We start from the raw sequence: 18,439 nt of genomic DNA, 5'->3' as shown, positions 1-18,439 counted from the left end.
AGATATCATTCCTTTGAAGTTAACCCTGTCAGAGCGGAGACTTTACAGACTCTATCACACTAGCTGACTTGATTCAGAGATGAATTTCCTTTGCTTTTAGTGTTTGAGTTCGAGGCACAAATGCATGATGCAGTGTTCTTTTAGTTGAGTGGATTTGTAATTACACTATGACACAAAAGAGACTTAAATGGCAACAGCAAGAAGTAATTAAGGATTCTTTATTAGCTTTATTATTGCTCAAAATCCTACTACATATCATATTTGTATGATTAGGGTCAAGTGTTAAGGGGTTAATGTCATGTAGGAAGAGCAGCTGGGAGGAGTATCAAAGAGAGGAGGAGCACCGTTGCGTCATTTACAGAGAAATGAAACTTTGTGGTTCTGCACAAAACATAACAACTGTTAAACGCAGTTCAGTTTGTCCATTTGTGTCTGAAGAGAGGCAGCAGAGCTGAGCATCAACAAAGGTGAGGTGCGACTCCTGGATTTACCCAACAATACTATGATGTTGTAGGATATTTGTAGATTTTATGTATATTGAATTGATTGGTTCTCTCCTCTAGATAGAAAATGGACTCAGCCAGTAGTTTCCTGTCTGAAGATCAGTTCCTGTGCTCCGTCTGCCTAGATGTTTTCAACGAGCCTGTTTCTATTCCATGTGGACACAACTTCTGCAAGACATGTATCACCAAACACTGGGAAGGCAAAAACCAGTGTCACTGTCCACTGTGCAACAAGAAGTTCAACAAAGGGCTCAAACTTTGTGTCAACACAGGATTCAGGGAGGTTGTGCAGAATTTCAAGAAGCATTGTGTCATATCTACAACTAATGTCCCTGTTAAACCAGGGGAGGTGCCATGTGACTTCTGCCTTGGCATCAAGTTCAAAGCCTACAAAACATGTTTGGTTTGTTTGGCCTCTTATTGTGAAACACACCTGGAGCCTCATCAGAGAGTTGCTGCCTTAAATAGACACAAACTGACTGATCCTGTGCAGAACCTGGAGAACAAGATTTGCAAGAAACATAATTGGATTTTAGAGCTCTTCTGCAGGAATGACCTGACTCGGGTTTGTGTCCTGTGTACAGAACATAGCACTCATGATACAGTTCCATTAAAGGAGGAGTATGAAAAGAAGAAGGCTCAGCTGGAGCAGAAAAAGGTGGAAGTACAGGTGATGATACAAGAGCGGCAAAAGAAGGTTCAGGAGATAAAAGAAGTAGTGGACACCAAGAGGAATGACAAAGATGAAGCACTAGCAAATACTGTTCAGGTCTTCAGTACTTTGGTAGCCTCGGTTCAAAGCAGCATGGCTGGGCTGATGAGTGTGATTGAAGAGAGACAGCAAGCAGCAGAAAGACAGGCTGAGGTGCTGGTCAAAGAGCTGGAGAGGGAAATCAATGAGCTCCAGAGGAGCGACACTAAGCTGGAGCAGATCTCACGCACTGAAGACCACCTTCAGTTCATCAAGAGCTTCCTGTCCTCCTCCTCCTCCTTTCCACACACCAAGAACTGGTCTGACATCGGTATCAGTGGTCAGCACTGTGTGGAGGACCTGAAGAGAGCTATGGTGAAGCTGGATGTGACGCTCACCAAAGAGACAGAGCGCGCTACTCAAGAATTCAGGGCATGCTGTGGTAAAATCCTTGCTGAAGAAACTGACACAGTGAAGAAAGCTGCACTAACAGTCACAGATCTAGAGACTCTACCTAAAGGTGTCAAGTTGGACGCAATCCGGCAGCAGTATGCAGTGGACATGACCTTTGACCCATGCACTGCAAACGATCTGCTCCTGTTTTCAGAGGATTTAAAACAAGTGCGCACTTCTCACCTTTGGTGGTTTGCAGATGAAGTCCCACACAAATTTAACAGATATGCCTACGTCCTGGGAAAAAAGGGCTTTTCTGAAGGGAGATTCTACTTTGAGGTTGAGGCCACAAGGAAGACTGGCTGGGATTTAGGAGTAGTCAGAGAGTCAACGCGTGGAAAGAAGGCACCCACACCAAACCCCAGGAATGGAGTCTGGATCATTAGATTGAGGAACAACACCAAATGCACGGCTTTAAATAACACTATTGTCAACCTCTCCTTGAGAAAGAAACCTGAGAGGATCGGGGTGTTTGTAGATTATGAGAAGAGGCTGGTCTCCTTCTATGACGTGAATACTGCATCTGTGATCTACTCTTTCACTGGCTGCATATTCAATGAGAAAATCTTCCCATTCTTTAGCCCCGGCCCCCCTGAGGATGGTATAAACTGTGCCCCCCTGGTCCTCTCACCTGCCAAAGACTCAACCACGTGGGAAAAATTTTCAGAGTCTGTAGGCCTGATTATTACTCTCATTGCTCTGGTTTTGATGTGGATGTAAAAAAATACATCTTCTTTTTTTTTTTTTTTACAAGGTCTAGAGTTGAAACAGATTTTGATTAAATCTAAATCCAATAAAATCTGATTATGATTAAGGTCAGTTCTTGGATATTTTAGAAAAACAACACCATGCATACTAGTATACAGACCCGCAGACGACCTGCAGACTTAGCTCAGTTTACTGGAAATAATTACTTACTTCCTCAGTAAATTATTTTTGGTATTTGTTGTATACAATGTTACATGTTTTTTTCCATACATTTAGAGTGTATTTTTGTAATTATACTAATCATGCTCATTTGACAAAAGTCTTTTAAAAAAAAAAAAGAGTTCAACTAAAAAGGTGTTTTACAACATCTTAAAAAGCTTTATGCAGTGGTGGATGTACTTATAGAGACAGAGAGGGTTTAAACCAGTGACCCCTTCCAGTTACAAACTCTGTCTGCTGCTTAATTATGTGTAACAAAATGGCAATATATCATATACACCAAGTCTATAAATCACAATACATGTTTTGGAAGTTGTTATTATGACTTTGCATGCTTGCTTTGTCATTTGCTCTTGAATTTTCTGTTTGATACGCAAAATGAATTTACATAAAGTTTTGCTTCTCAATGAAACATGATCGTAGTGTCATTTCTGAAATGATTCGACCACTGTAAACATTTAGAGGATCTACTGTCCCTCAGCCTGCTGAGCTGGTATCAGTATGTTTATTCTCCCTAAAGTGCTTGGTGGGATTCTAGTTTCATGTCACAGGTTGAAGATCACTGTTGTGAAAATGGCGACAGAGGCTCTATTCAAATACACCACTAGAGGGAGCAATCTACTCACCTTTCATACAAACAGCAGCACTCACTTCCCAGTCGATTCAGATAGAGATAAAAACATGTTAGTTTAGACAAGAAACATTTTATTTGAGCCACTGAGCGACCACATTTGAACTTTGAGACACAGATATTATTCTTTTGAAGTTAACCCTTTAAGAGCAGAGACTTTGCTGACAATATTGCACTAGCTGACTTGATTCAGAGATGAATTTCTGGCTTTTAGTGTTTGAGTTAAAGGCACAGATGCTCAATAGTATTTTAGTTGTTTTTTTTTTCTCTTTTATTGTCATTGTCATTAAAGCTTGTGAATTAATTACTCGCCTCAGACTGAGACTAAAATCAAAAGTTTGTTAAACACAAATTTAAACTTAACAGTGAAACTGCATTATGCAACACATGTCTATATGTTTAACGTAGATATTGCTGCATATATTGCTATATATATCAGACTTTAAACAGTTTAAAGTATTAGAGAAGAACATCTTGGATCAGTTGGCATGTACTTCGTTACAAACACTCATTGCATTCTTGTCCCCGTTGGGATCAACTGTAAGCATTTAAATGATCCCCTGACTTTTCATTAAGCATCATCACATCAACACTTTCAGTTTTTGTTTCTGACAAAATACCTGTGAAAACATTCCCATCAGCCTCAGTTGTAGTTTCTGTTGCTAATTACTGCTAACAGGCTAAATACCTGATCAACATGCCAGCTGGTCACAATCTTTACATGAAAGAAAGACAATTGTTTGAACATGGAATATGATAAAGCTTAAAATCTGTTTGTGTAACCTGTTGGTACTTTGCTCTGCGTCGTGAGGATGAAAAAACATTGCACATTGAACAAAATCACTTTCAATTAATTTCAATTCCAATATCATCTTGTTCCCTCTGTGGTTTAACTGGCAAACCTGGTTATTTTTGTTTTGTTTTACTGACCGGTACCAGCAGCTGAACACATCTGTCATCCCACTCATGCCTAAAAACCAGGTTTAACATTCCTTCACAGTAATTCAACAGATGAACTAAGAGTTATAAAATGTCTCCGGAAACCAGCCAGGTCTGGTCTGCACAGTATTCTGTCTCAAACGCAGCAGCCAATAATTCAGACAGGGAGGCGTCAAAGAAAACATGGATGGCCTAAAAACATGTAAGCTGTGAAGTTTGAGCTGCAGCTTCGTGGTTGCTCAGCTGGTCAGATCATTTCATTTTTCAGTCCAGCACTCAGTCTGTCATTCATTTGGAAAATGCGAGATTGTCAGCTAACCAGTTGAGGAAAATAAAACAACTCACATCTCACACACACACACACACACACACACACACACACACACACACACACACACACACACACACACACACATTTTTAAAATAATCATAAGGCCTGTTCGATTGAGGCTCTGTGATGCTGTTCCAAAATCAGAGAAGTGCTTAAAGGAGCAATGCATTAAACTATCCAAAATGAATCTTACTACAGTATGAAGCTGACCCTGGTATTTTGGGAACATTTGCATTTTAAGGATTTAATGAGATGCCCATGTTTAGAGAGAAATCCAAACACAATTACAGGTAACATTTAACAAGACAGATGTCAACAGCAAAACTAGCACCACAAAGTTTTTTTTTTAAACTGAATGCTAATGTTTGCATGCTTACAATGACAGTGCTAACATGCTGGTGTTTAGCAGATATATTGTTTGATGTCTGTAAAAAAAAAAATTTCATTGCATTCCATCCATTGTTCAGATATTTCAGTCTGGACCAAAGTGTTGGACCAACCAACAGACAACCCAGCATGGCCTGAAGCCATGCCACTAGCATCTGTCTTTCTCATGTTTTCATCGCATAACTGACTCTGTAATCTTAACATATCTACAGTGAGTGCAACACGAGAACAAGCTTCAAAACCTAGGTCCACAAACATAACCATCATGTAACATGACCACACACCTGTGCTGGGCAGAGACTATAGCTGACCAGATGTGACGACCACAGTATCAGTCCCCCGCTGATTCAAGCTACTGATGAGCTAAAGTTTCCACCAAGAGCTATTTTAGGAAGAAGGAGCAACTCTACTGGGGATAAGACGGTTTTCCACTGTGACCCTCCAGGTGGGGTTCACTGAGAGAGGTCAAATGTCACCACCCTCTGTCAGTGAGGCCTGGGGGGTTTGATAGCTCCTGGGTCCCATTTGATGACATGAACATCCTGGACTGTTGAAATGGAAACCACAGGAAGAGGTTTACCCCAAATGCAGATGTGTGAAAACACTCAAGATGTGTGTCCATTTCAAGTGAAAGGGATTATATATCTAATATTATCTTAGGAGGGAAATGATAGATGATATGATAGTAGTTTTCAAAATAACATACTAAAACCAAAGATATTGGCTTGACAAATTTTGAGAAAGATGACAGTGCTGATAAATGTAGAGCAGCCATGTTGTTAGTGTTAGGTAATACTTGCCATACATTCGACTGACCTAAAACCTACATAGCACATCCATGAAAACTGCATTTTTAACATAGCAGTGTGATGTATGATCAGCCACAAATCAAACAAAAGTCACTTGTCATTAAGGCTATGTCATTTTCTCTTCATTTGCTTAGAAGGAAATCTCAGCTGCACCTTTTGGGCTCTATCCTCTATGTTTTCCTACTTGTCTCTAATATCTTCAGTCTAAAATCTAAGAGGTAATTCCTTCTTGATTCACTTCGTGCAATAGACTGAGCCTGAAGCTTCAACTCATTTACATACAAATCATCACCCCCTTTTATCAGCCCATTGAACTGCTCCTGCACTGTAACATGATATATGCACTTCTTGGTAACCCTTTCCCACCATTACCATAAATGAAAAATATTTTATTATGACAATAAAGAGATTCGAACCTTGGTAGAAAAAAATACACATTTATTTTCAAATGTTGAGTTTTGCAGTATTATTCCAACAGATACAGAAGCAAGCAGTGTGAAAAAAAACACATACCAATATATACAATTAATGTTTACATTGTTACCACTGTGTATTTGATACACACTCAGTCAAACAAGCTATACAGCAAGTATTTACAAAACTTTTGTCACTATAAAAATAGCTGTTGTTTATGTGCACTACCTTTAACAGACAGAGTAATAATATCCTTTCTAGAACAAAAACAAACAAACAAACAAACAACAAAATACATTTGCATTTATTGATGGGAACATAGACATTATGTATTTTGCAGCAGGGGGAGGGTGATGTTAGGTAGATGTTAGAAATGACACTAAGGCACCACAGTGACCTCTCTTTCATAGTTTGAGTCCTTGGTTCGGACGAGGTCAAAGTACACAGTCCAGTTATTTCAAAAATGTGTCCCATAGTTGGAAAACTTCCACGGCAGTGGAAGGTAACATCTCACTTTATAATCCTCTAATTCCTTCTGCCCTCTTGCTGCTGTTTTATCCATTCAAAGATAATGGGATTAGAGTATTATTATTATTATTATTATCATTATTTATTTATTATTTTTATTATTATTATTGTTAAGTGTTTTTCTAGATTAAGGTTTCACAAGTGTCACAGCTCAGCAAATGATGAATTTAGAGGATAAATAGTACTTGAAGCTGTTGGCTACATTATATTGCCAAAGATTTCTTCCAAAGTCTGCCTGACTGGTCAGTCCTAGTGCAAATCAAACCAGTAGGTTGTGATCCAGCCATGACACGGCTGCGTCTCTGCACGACCCTGTGACTGTGCACCTTCATACTATTTCACCTCTTGAATAGAGACTTTTTTTAACTAAACCCCCACAATCTCCTCCAAGTACATAAGAGCAACTACAAACCAGTGTCCAACCATAGTCTGTTGTGAATGACTGGTAGTATACTCTACTTCATCTCCAGAAGCGGAGAGAATCAATTTGTCAAAGGTTTAAGTGCTTTACTTAGCAATAGTGAAGATGACACTAATTTGTCCACAGGATGATACACGATTAAGTCCCTCTTGAAGAGAGATTATTTCAACTAAATCCCCACAATCTCCCCAGTTTTAGGACTATCATACTGTATATATCATGTTGTCGTCTTGTCTTAAACTAAAATTTAGAGTCAATGCAACTCATGTTTGTGGAGAAGAGGATGCTCCTGTCCTTCAACCCAACTCAAGGAATCCCTGGATTTACACACATACTCATCAACTACAATCTGGATTTACTGTTTATTATAACCTCATAATTTTCTTATGGTGACTCTCTGACCTATGACCTCATGCCGCTGTATCCCAGCTCTGACGGCTGCCACACAGCGTTGTCTCGGGGGCAGTTGCTGTGGCAGGCGCAGGTCAGGATCACCATGACCGGCCTCCTGGAGGTTTTACCATTGGCACATTGGAACTCCACCAGGGTGGTCTTGGTTCTGTGGGGGGTACAGCAGCGGCCGTCTGTGCAGGTGCCACAGTAGCGAGGTTTGTAGGCCTGGACACTGGTGCAGTTTTTATAGGAGAGGTGGACGGCTTTGTCGCTCCTCACCATCCTCTGGCACTTACTGCCTCTCTGCAGGGAGAGAAAGTGCTATTTACTGACTGAATGTGTATATCTCTGAAGAAAAGAATTACATTAAGTGTGATCTTTGTTTCAACAAACTCCACCTGGTACTGAACAAAAACTACATTAGCTTATATATATAAAAAAAAAAAAAAGCAAAGGCAGAGCTCATACATAAAGAATACAGCAACCGTGTTGTTCCAAAGAACTTCCCAAAAAGTACCTTTGGTGCAAGCTGTGTCAGCTGCGTCTGATCCTGCAGGTTGTCACAGGGTCTGATCATACACAGACGGCTCTGCTTCACCATCTCACACCGACGGTTCTTATTGGTCACTCTGGTGGACAGCCCCATGCCACAGGTTCGAGAGCAGGCCCCCCACTCTGTGGTCTGCTCAATGCAGTTCAGGCTGGGGTCCCAACTGTCAAAGCTCACCGTCTCCTCCTGACGATAGGCTAAACACACAGAAGGAATATGGGTTAGAGTGGAGAAAAAAATCATCATAACTCACATGATTCAGATAAGTAGACAGAGCTGTTTAGCTGAAAACTTGAAAATGACCAACAACAAATCCAAGATTATCATAATAATAATATAATAGTCAGTGAAAATTAACACACTCATACACTGCAGTGTCCGTCTCTTGATGCTCTATAAACAAAAGTTTAAAAGCATATTCTGAGTTTTCGTTTGGACTCAACTAACTGCAGAGTGGTGTATTACATTACTGTTTCACATTCCAGACTGAGGTGACAACACTGTCTCTTTCCTCTGTGTTTCCTCTTCTTTCCTCATCCATTATTCTATTATCCTCTTTCCTTCCTTCCTTGGGTCCTGTTTCCTCACCCTGAACAGGTCAAAGAAATGTACATTACCTTTTAACTTTATGCCTCACACTGGAGTGACATTAACATCAAAGAGGAATAGGCAATTGTATGTGCGTATCTGTCTACATGGTCTGCTCATATGGTCCATCTCATTTCATCTCAACCAACTTCCAGTCTACTCACCTGCCATGGCAAAGCCGCCCAGTGCACTGGCCTCAGCTTGGGGCTCACACACCCACGTCTCACAGCACTCTCCAGGTAACTGGACCCTGCGTGGCATGGGGCAGTCTGGTCCAGGCAGCATCACATCAACGTTGCAGCGCGGCAAGCAGGCGATCTGTCCGTCACGACACATACACTGGTACTTACAGCTGGGGAAGAAGGTCTGGCCGTTCTGATAGACAGTACCACCCAAAACACACACATCTCCCTCATGAGCTGGAGGAAACAGAGAAACATGGCAGAACAGTTATGTTTTAGTTTTCAAAAATTACTCATGTCAGGACCCACTTGTGTACTTATAAAGCATTTACCATATAGTGGACATCCTGTATACATCTGTAAATGATATCACCCACAACAGCCCACTCACCTGCACAGATACCAGTCCTCTTGTGGACGTCAGCCGTGTAGTCGCACTGCAGCCCTTTACGCGTGTCACAGGGGTTCATTTCAGAGCAGACTTGTCCTTTCTGACGGGCACACACCAGGCAGCAGGCACAGTCGTCCAGGATCAGGGGCACCCCAGGGAGACACATGGGGGGCTCCTTAGGGCACTGGCATCTCCTCAGACACGCCTGGGACCAGACTGCTGTAAACACCTGGGTGGGAGAGAAAATCAGTTTTGGTGTTTTACTGCACATGTTGGTGAATCTCATCCTCTTTAGACCAATTAATATGATCAATTAATGATTATTGACAATTGGCATTAAATGTTACATCCAAAAAAATACAAATCACAGAATAGGCTGGTAAACATTTTGTAAGGTAGTGTAATATTACATAACTTGTGAAATAGGGTGGAATTAGCAGAGTAGCAAACAATAGCTTCAGTAAAATGTCATTGAACAGTTACTTGCTCAACAAAATTGATGTTTAATGTGGGAAAAAAGAGGCTAAAACTTTGTTTTCCATTAATGGAATTAAATTAGGATACTCTTTAAAGCTTTATTAAAGACGGTCATCATCAAAGAAACATTGTCTTTGTGTCTTCCAATCTTCAAATGATTTGCTGAAAGATAATCTAAAGTCTTCAACAGTGAAAGGATTTTTGTTTTGAAAAATAAAATATTGGCGTTATTTTAAACCCGTTGCTACACTATAAAATGCTATCTGAATGAAAGTCACACAAGGATACTCGGTTAAAGTTGTAATGCCTACCTGTGCTGTAAACACAAAGACAAATAGAGCTCTCTCTGAAAGGCTGAACATCTTCATGTTAAGTAGAGCAGAATCAAAAATATCTGCAGTCAAGAAAGTCTTGAGTTGTCCTTGCAGGAGCTGAATTGAGTCCTTTGGTTCAGGGTTGAATGTTCCCTCCTCTCTGGCTACGGCGTAGCTTGCAGAAGGTTGTACTCTCTTTGTCGTTCTGGCTCAGGACTCCGGAGAGGTGGGCCTTATATAGCGGGGCTTTCCTGCTGGCACCATGACGACAAACAAGAAGGAATGTTGGAGAGATCGCCCAGAGTGTTGGAGGAAGACGAGAGTCACATTTTATTGTGAGATCCTGTCAAAGAGAATACCACAAACACACTGAGAGAGGTTTCAGACAATTTAACATTCGGCTAACATTACTCTTGTTTTTATACACATATGATACATACATTGTATCCATTTTATAATTAATCACTGTAAATTGTATACTTGGACATTTGTTAAACACTAAGTAATTAGCTCATTTTCTTCCTCACACAAGTATAGTTAGCAGTCTGTGATCTTCATGCTATTACATGGGACCTGGGCTCCTTACTTTTTTCCCACTGACACTGGGTGGTGACTCTTTGACCTCTCTCCCCAAACCCCACCTGGGAGGTCACAATGGAAAACCCTCTTATTCCCTGTAGAATCGTTTCTGCTTCCTAAAATAGCAACACAGTGGAAACTTTGGTTCATCAGTAGCTTTGATCGGTGGGGGGTGGCACTGTGGTTGACATATCTGGTCAGAGATATGTTATGGTTTCTTCTGAGCAGAGGCATGTGGATGGATTTTGAGGGGAAGCTGATGCATACCTGAGTTTCTTTCCAGTCCTTCGAGTAAGACCGGCTTTCATGACTCCCTCATACATTCCCTCAGACCCTATCAAAAGTGACAAATATGGACAGACATCAAAGAATGGATACCTGCTACTTGTATATCAAAAATTCAACTCTCAGCCTGAGTTCTGAATTTTTGGACAACTGATAACACACCCCTGTATAAGAAATTAATTCTAAAAACCAAACAAAAAACAACATCCCTCTTTTATAGAGTTGAAAAGAATTGATTATATTAGAAATCATTTGGTCATGGAAAAGGCTAAGTGAGTATATAAGAAGCTGTGTCTGAGCTGAGTTTGGGTGTAAGATGAAAACAAGAGGAATATTAACATTTTCATTTACTCATTTGGCAGACGCTTTTATCCAGAGCAACTAAGAAGTGAGGGACATATGTTTTGCATGTATGTGAGTGTATCCATGTTTCAGGTTGGACATCAACCTATGATATTTACATTATACACTCAGTTATTAGTTTATTGCAAAACTGACGCAGTCTAATACATCAGTCTTGAGAGAGGCAGCTACAGTTACAGCACTGTTGAATTGTATTGTGTTATACCGAGTTGTGTTTCTAATATTTTGTCAAATCCATATACTGTATATCAATAAGGACAGGCTAAATATAAGAAACGCCGCTCAGTTTCACGCAATACTCAACATCACTGCAAACTACTACTACTCCACAAAGTTCAATCATAACTTCTCTAAATAAGATTCAACAGCAACGACAAAAAAAGATAAAACCTTTGTGAAAGTAGGATTTACTGTAGGATTGTGCCATTAAATGTTTTTACAAGAAAGCAAAGCTGACATTGACATGTGACACTGTTTGAGTTATAAAAACAAACAAACAAAAATACGGATGCTAAAACTCACTAGTGTTTGTTTTTTCTCTACAGGTGGGAACACAGCAGTATGTGTACAGTTGGTTCCTGTCCCACTTTTGCGCCCTCCACTGGTAGTTTGGAAAAGATGATGTAGCAACTCCTCTAATTATCAAAACTTTCCACAAATAAGAAATTAGAATGATCAGAATAATCGTATGATATCAGAAAGGTGCTAAAAATAAATAATAAAATAATACAAATGTACATGCAATGGTTGTAATTTTGAGTTCCAGTTACATTAACTCTTCACTTTGGTCGCCCACAGGGCGCCGACCTCCCTCACTCACTCAGGCTACAGAGATTTCAGCTGGCGGGCTAACTGAAGCAGGAATGTGGCTACTAACCAAACCCAAGTTGGTAAAGTGAGCGACTGAGACATTTATTGTCAAACACAAAGCTAATGAAAACAACAACAACAACAAGACTGTGCGGATAAGCTGGAAGACAAACACACCGACCAAGGCTGTGTCCTTTTACGCTGATACAGCGTGAAGCTAAATGCTAACTGCTAGCATAATGTTAGCCTGTTAGTGATGTGACCAGTCGCTAATTCATCTGCAAGAGCCTCCCTTCAAGTTCGGATGTTTGGTCTACACCAAGATGATCCAGGTCCTTATCAGACTGACCACGTTTGTCTATTGTTCTGGAGTTTGTGTCATGGCGGATTGCTCTATCAAAAGGCCGCAGACAACACACCTGGTCCAAGGTAAGACAGCTTTCTTTGCTACTTTGCTAATGTTTATTGCTGGTTTAATAAGCAGTGCAACAACAACAAGTTTGTTTAGCTCCATGGGCTCATTGCTTGGCTAAATATGTACTGTACTCCAGGTTGGATAGAGATGGCTTACTGATAGGTATTATCTTTTTTATTATGATTTGTCAGTGATTTAGTGGTGTGCATATCTTTGCAAGTTGTTGTGTCTCCTTTGCTATTCAAATGCAGCTCATTTGAGTTTTATAGTTTTGTAGGTTTTTGTAGCATTTATAGTTAATTATGTTTCAAGGTATTTGAGGTCTGTGGTCACATTTATTTTGTCGTATTGTTTAGATACGATTTTTCAAGACCCAGATATTCAGGCTGATTAGAGCAGCTGCTTGTGTGGACATGCCCACTCAGGCCTGAGAGGAGGTCAGATTAGCCAAAATAAATAAAGACACCAGGTGTAGTTCCTCTAAGAAGAAGAAATCCAGAGCAATAACTTGAATTTGAACTGATATTTGATGAAAGAAAATTTGGCTTATAGGGGGAATGCCTTTAAAGGAGTAGGTAGTTACAAGTTGACGTAAAGTCTGAGTTCAATGTTCATCATTTATTTTTCTTAATACTTGAAAGGTACCATTTGGTTACACTCACTGCATCAGTTATATTTATGGCGGTATCTCTTGTCTGTTGCTATAGCAGTTTGCTTGTCTACAAAGTCAGATATCGAAAATATGCGACCTAGAAATCAGGCCAGCTGTTTTGGATAACATTTTTCTTCCTTTATTAATGAAATATCTCACCTTCAAACACCTTGAGGAATTCTTGGTCTGTACTGCCTGACCCAACACATCTAGCTTTATAGCCTCTCATCCACATAGTGAATAAGAGAAAGAAAAGTGAGGCTAAGGACAGCTTTCTAAATGACCTGTTATTCCAGCAGGAGGTAGATAGCTCTGCCAAAATCTTGATTCAGTGTTGTTCAAACAGTTTGCAAGTGGAAGTTGAAGAATGTCAAACTTCACAGGATGGCTGTGTTTGCAGACTCTGTGCGGATTTCTGCTCCTTTACTGCTTCTACCTTGGTCTTTTTCCAGCAAATTCTGTGTCTGAAGAGTGAGACAAACCAGGAGATGCTACCAGACATATTTTTCACAGCTGCTGTACTCACAATAACATATGAATTTGGTTTTATACCTGATATAGGTATGCTCTGCATTTTTTCCCCAAAAATACTTGGATCTTTATATTTAGTACCCTGTGGTGATCTGAACGATAGTAATGATTAAATTATGAACATTTGCAATAGGCTGAAAATACAAATACATCCTGGAAAACATAACAGCATAGGCTTATTTGCTGTTTGACAGCTTGGCACAGTATGGCAAAGTGTGATATCTCCCTGGAACGAGGTGGGAAGTCTACATACGCACATTCACAGTATCTGTGAAATATTTCCACTCTACTTTAGAGAGGAGAGAGAGGAGCATGTGGAAGAAGACAGACAGAGGGACAGAGATGGAGATGAAGTAATGAGCGCAAGTGAGGTAGTTGGTATCTTAAAGAGAGAAAAAACTCACATAGGTAGGTTGACTGCACGTTTCTTTGTGTGCCCCTGCTTGTCAGTCTTTTTTTGTCCAGAGGGGGTCTGTGGTAGCACCAGTGCTTGTTGAGATTTCACACGTGTTATTATCTCACTCATCTTTTGCTTAGCCTGAAAACGCACCTCATCTTCCAGTGGCAGGAAATGTTTCAGTGCCACTTTAAATTGAGGTTTGACACAGTCGTCTCAAAACAAAGACAGATCACACAGTGAAAGCCTTCAACTAACAGTTAGTCTGTCAGCCTGCCGGCTGTTGGCATCGGACTCTGCTCTATGGCTTCAAGCCTTTTGCCAAGTGGTCAGGCCACACAGTCGATGCCGCCTCTGAGAGCTCAAAATGATTTGCTCAGAGTTTACATGGACAGTCCAGCAACATTTTACAACAAATTATACAGTAACATTTGTGGTCAACAGTCTGTGTGGCGCAGCAGGTCAAGGATTCAACATCTTCTTTGAGACTTTCCTTATGTCGTGTTGTTCTGTCCACATCTAGGAACTTACATTTTATTATATTCTGTTGCAGATATTGAAGTTGTCTTTGTATTTTCAGTTTGTGGTCAATATTCTGCTCTCATGAGTTATAGTTTCAGACCCCAAATTCATTTTTGGCCATTTTCTTGATGAATTTAATGCAGTACAATTAATTATTCATTAGTTTGGACGAAATTCTCTTTGAAGTCTTTTTGGGAAATAAAGTTTCGTCATTCACTGTTGTTACTGGCACTGTGAGGATATTCATTAATGTGTCCTTGCTTGCAGACACAGTATTGGTTCAGGGAGGAATGAACTCAGATGAGGCAAATCATATTGGTCTGATGTTTTTCTATTCCAGTAAGTCATTTATTTTTTTTGTTTATTAAAAAGTTCTTTTGCTATTTCCATACTCTTCTTCCTCATAATATGTCACTTAATTTATTTTATTTTATTCCAACACTAGTTCACTCAACAGTGACTTGATTGTTTGTGAGAACCTGACAACACCTGAAAATCATCTGCGACTAGTCATACCTGGATCCAAATAGTTATGCAATATAGTGCAAATTTGGCTTCATAAAAATGACTGAATTCACTGTAAGTCAATGATGTAATTACATGCACAGGTTGTTGTTTGTAATAACTGTCTCTCATCATGACATACTATACACTTGCTTCCTCCATGACATCATATGTCTCTATTGCTTCATAAAAATGATGAAACTGAACGCATAGAGTTCATCTAGGGTTAACAGACTCCGTGGTATGTGTATTTAGGCACACCACAAAATATTTAATTCATTGACATGTTTCTGTGATCTGTTTTCAAGTGCTCCATCTTTCTCTGCACTGTGTGCTACAGAAATGTGTGGAGTAAATCAAATAGTTTAAGCAGCAGGGATTGGAGTGTGTTTGATCAATGCTCTTCCAAGGGAAACTCAGACAAATAACTCGAATATTGCCACATGGCTAACAAAGCATTTCCTTCAGTCCAAATATTGTTTTTTTTTAAGATCATTAAACATTGGCATCCAGTCTCATGTAACTCCACAGCACACTGTCTTACACAAGAAATCTCCTGAATCTACTCAGGAATTTTAATTACTGTTAATTTGTCCGTGTTGCTAGACACAAAATGGAAATGCCTATTTAATGAGCTATGCAAGCCGTGAGTTAAAGCACAGCAGATGTTGCTGCAGGGATTGTTTGGAGACAGTTTATATTTCACTGGGAGTTCATCCCAGGCTCTGGTTGGGTTCAGGGAGAGTTTAAAGGTCCTGAATAAAGTGGCTGTTTGGTGGCCCCCCAGATTGGATTATTTGCCCAGGACCACATACTGTATCTGCTGGGAAGGTGTGTGTGTGTGTGTGTGTGTGTGTGTGTGTGTGTGTGTGTGTGTCTGTGTGTCTGTGTGTCTGTGTGTGTGTGTGTGTTACTGTATATGCTACTGTCAGAGTCCTCTGTCATTTAATGTCTTTGTCACTCAGTTTGATTCTCTGAACTCAGGTCTATTCCTGTCTGTCTTTCTACTTCGTGAATCTTTTCCCTGCTCTCTCCCACACACATGTTGTGGGTTTACATTACTTCCTCCACAGATTCAAATATGAAGTTGAGTGCTCTTCACTATTTCAATTTACTCGCCAAGTGGCAGTCGGGCAGTGGGTTTAACAGCTTGGGAGGCCACCACAAATCTCTCACTTATGGTTTATTTGCTCTACGCCATGTACATGAGCTGAGACACTGGGACAGATGTGTCTTATGGTGGGTGGCAATGGATGGATGCAATCTGTAGCTTCCACTAATAAAACATGTGGTATGGAAAAATCTCAGCATGCATTAGAAGAGGATGTCATAGGCTTTATGTTCCGTCAGAGCAGACACAAAGACCTGATGGCAGCTTGTGTGGAAGAGGAGGCAGTAGGTGGAAATTATTAGAGAAGCTTCGAAGGGTGTCAGTTCAACACTATATTCTGTGGTGCTGTTGAACAGCATTTTACATTGATATTGAAAGGGATCTCAGCTCTGTTGCATTGTTACCGCTAAGATGGTTATGATTTTACTCCCCTGTGTGTCTCTGTTGTTGTTAGTTAGTTAGTTAGCAGGACGTCTCAACTTTTTGTGCAGATTTGGGTCTACGTCAGTGCAAGGCCAGGAGTATCTCAAAGTAGGGCTGCAACTAACAATTATTTACTTGATTAATTGTTTAGTCTTTAAAATGTCAGAAATGGTGAAAAAAGTCCTAGTTTCTCAGAGCCCGAGGTGACGTCTACAGATGTCTTGTTTTGTTTGTCCAGTAGTTCAAAACTCCTATATATTCAATTTACCATGATATGAAACAGAACAAAACAGAAGTAACAGGAGAGGCTGAAAACAGCTGTTTTTGGCATTTTTGCTTGAAAAAAAAATACTTAAACACATTATTATCAAAATAGTCTCATAATTATTTGATTAACTAGATGATTAATTGATTAATCATTGCAGCTCTCTGTATAATAATTTTGAGAGTAAATTTTTGATTTCAATATTTGCTCATGAATCTTATGTTTTTTAGACCTATACCTCTAAATCATCTTATACTATAGGCCGACATTAGCTTATTTCAGGTAATGTATATGGGTATCTGTGTATTTCGGCCGAGAAGTAAAGTGAGATGTGTGAGGTCATTCAGAGTCTTTAGAACAGGGTTTTTCCACCACAGAGCAGTGTTCCTGCTCAAACACATATTTAGGACATCCTTATCATAAATGTTTTTGTTATATGTTCATTAAGCAATGACTGTTGGCAGATAGTGGAGCAGGACAGGATTGCGTAGCCTTAGTAGGAGTCTGTTCTGTTTAAGTGTATTCTAGTCTTGTAGCCTCTTCCTGCTGTTTTGTCAGACAACTGTAAGATTAGTTTTGGATTAAAATGTTTGGTGACCCTAATCTTTTTTAAATAACAGTACTCCACTTCAGAGCTACCAGTGTGCACTAGTGAAAGTCAGCTAGCTCTGTACATTGCTGCTTAGTCTCAGTGTGTATGAGATGACAAAATACTACTTTCAACTGTGTCTACTCAGTTTACTCATGACATTGTGTCAAATATAGAGTACTCTCCTCATACTTATTGGTTATTGGCCACAGGCTAACAAAGAAATTATAATGTCCCATTTATAGGGATGGGTATAATTTCATCAATCAGCTCCAACGTTATCGGTCCTGATCTCGGCATTTGAGAAAGTATGAAAACAGATTTCCTGTTTTTTATTGTGTCATAAAAGTTCTCTTGCACATTTTATCTCACCAACTCTGTTTCTGATTAAGACATTTGTTTATAAATGATGCATTTTCGCTGTTTCGCAATTTAGAGGAGAGACCTCTCTCTCTCGCTCTCGCTCTCTCTCTCTCTCTCTCGCTCTCTCTGTCTCTCTCTCGCTCTCTCTGTCTCTCTCTCAGAGCCTGTGTGTGTTGGGCAGGGGCAGCTTGTCATTCTGGGGCACTGAGCAGCACACAGACACATACACCCTGCTCCTTGTGGAGAAAACTAAACTTTTGTATGCTGCAGTCTGGAGCCCACACACAGAGTTAACTAAATTATACCAACATGGGTTAAGGATGATAAATTATGGGTGTATTCTTAAATTCATATTATATTCACATGCATAATATGAACTGTCGTTCAAAAATTCAGTTTCAGGTCACTGGTGAGTGGGGGAATTAATGTTAATCTTGTACAAATGAGAAATAAGCAAGTTAATTCTGTTCTTAATTTGTTTTATTTTTTTAGCTCACAAAAAGACAAGAAGTACCAATAACAGTTAAGAATGCTGTTAAAATACTGGATCGATAAGTGGTATTGATAAAAGTAGTAGTACCGACGATACCCATCCCTACTCATTTATCGGCACTCCAGTTGCTCTTTACATCTCTGACAGGACTCCCTGTTGAGTGTTCAGTTTGCAGCCATGGACCAACTGCGTCTGTTCCATAGTGATG

At 39.9% G+C, this 18,439-nt stretch overlaps 2 protein-coding genes and 1 long non-coding RNA gene across 4 annotated transcripts; 1 reads left to right on the top strand and 2 right to left on the bottom strand.

Moving 5' to 3' along the window:
* The first annotated feature begins 317 nt into the window (after window positions 1-317).
* Window positions 318-2,986, top strand: LOC111657191 (E3 ubiquitin-protein ligase TRIM39-like). 2 transcript variants are annotated; one of them, XM_023409275.2, is made up of 2 exons: window positions 318-467; window positions 564-2,986. In XM_023409275.2, exon 2 carries the CDS (start codon window positions 571-573, stop codon window positions 2,365-2,367), a length of 1,797 nt encoding a protein of 598 aa, XP_023265043.1. In that variant the 5' UTR covers window positions 318-467; window positions 564-570; the 3' UTR covers window positions 2,368-2,986. The 2 variants fall into 2 exon arrangements, with proteins under 2 accessions (XP_023265043.1, XP_023265044.1); XM_023409276.2 differs by having other exon boundaries at window positions 367-472.
* A 3,102-nt stretch (window positions 2,987-6,088) lies between these two features.
* ccn3 (cellular communication network factor 3) lies at window positions 6,089-10,204 on the bottom strand. Its single transcript, XM_023409266.2, has 5 exons — window positions 9,927-10,204; window positions 9,139-9,367; window positions 8,730-8,984; window positions 7,945-8,174; window positions 6,089-7,730 (listed from the first exon to the last, which is right to left on the bottom strand). Exons 1-5 carry the CDS (start codon window positions 9,981-9,983, stop codon window positions 7,437-7,439), a joined length of 1,065 nt encoding a protein of 354 aa, XP_023265034.1. The 5' UTR covers window positions 9,984-10,204; the 3' UTR covers window positions 6,089-7,436.
* Window positions 10,205-10,516: 312 nt separating this feature from the next.
* Window positions 10,517-14,209, bottom strand: LOC147818950 (uncharacterized). The gene is made up of 3 exons (XR_015437448.1): window positions 13,969-14,209; window positions 10,776-10,842; window positions 10,517-10,624 (listed from the first exon to the last, which is right to left on the bottom strand). It is a non-coding gene; the product is annotated as an uncharacterized LOC147818950 (long non-coding RNA).
* Between the last annotated feature and the right edge of the window lie 4,230 nt (window positions 14,210-18,439).

This window comes from Seriola lalandi, unplaced genomic scaffold, assembly GCF_002814215.2.
Source record: "Seriola lalandi dorsalis isolate HSWRI2012SDOR001 ecotype SW California unplaced genomic scaffold, Sedor1 jcf7180002054387, whole genome shotgun sequence".
Taxonomy (NCBI): Eukaryota; Metazoa; Chordata; class Actinopteri; order Carangiformes; family Carangidae; genus Seriola; species Seriola lalandi.
The sequence above is the reverse complement of the archived record's forward strand: the minus strand, read 5'-3'. Positions and strand labels throughout refer to the sequence as shown.

Bases quoted from the DNA above. Each gene is read 5' to 3' on its own strand.
- ccn3 (XM_023409266.2), bottom strand. From the start codon at position 9,983: ATGAAGATGTTCAGCCTTTCAGAGAGAGCTCTATTTGTCTTTGTGTTT. The intron at 8,985-9,138 runs GTGAGTGGGCTG...TGTTTCCTCCAG, and splicing joins GAGGACTGGTATCTGTGCAG to CTCATGAGGGAGATGTGTGT. The intron at 8,175-8,729 runs GTGAGTAGACTG...CTGTGTGTTTAG, and splicing joins GGGCGGCTTTGCCATGGCAG to CCTATCGTCAGGAGGAGACG.
- LOC111657191 (XM_023409275.2), top strand. From the start codon at position 571: ATGGACTCAGCCAGTAGTTTCCTGTCTGAAGATCAGTTCCTGTGCTCC.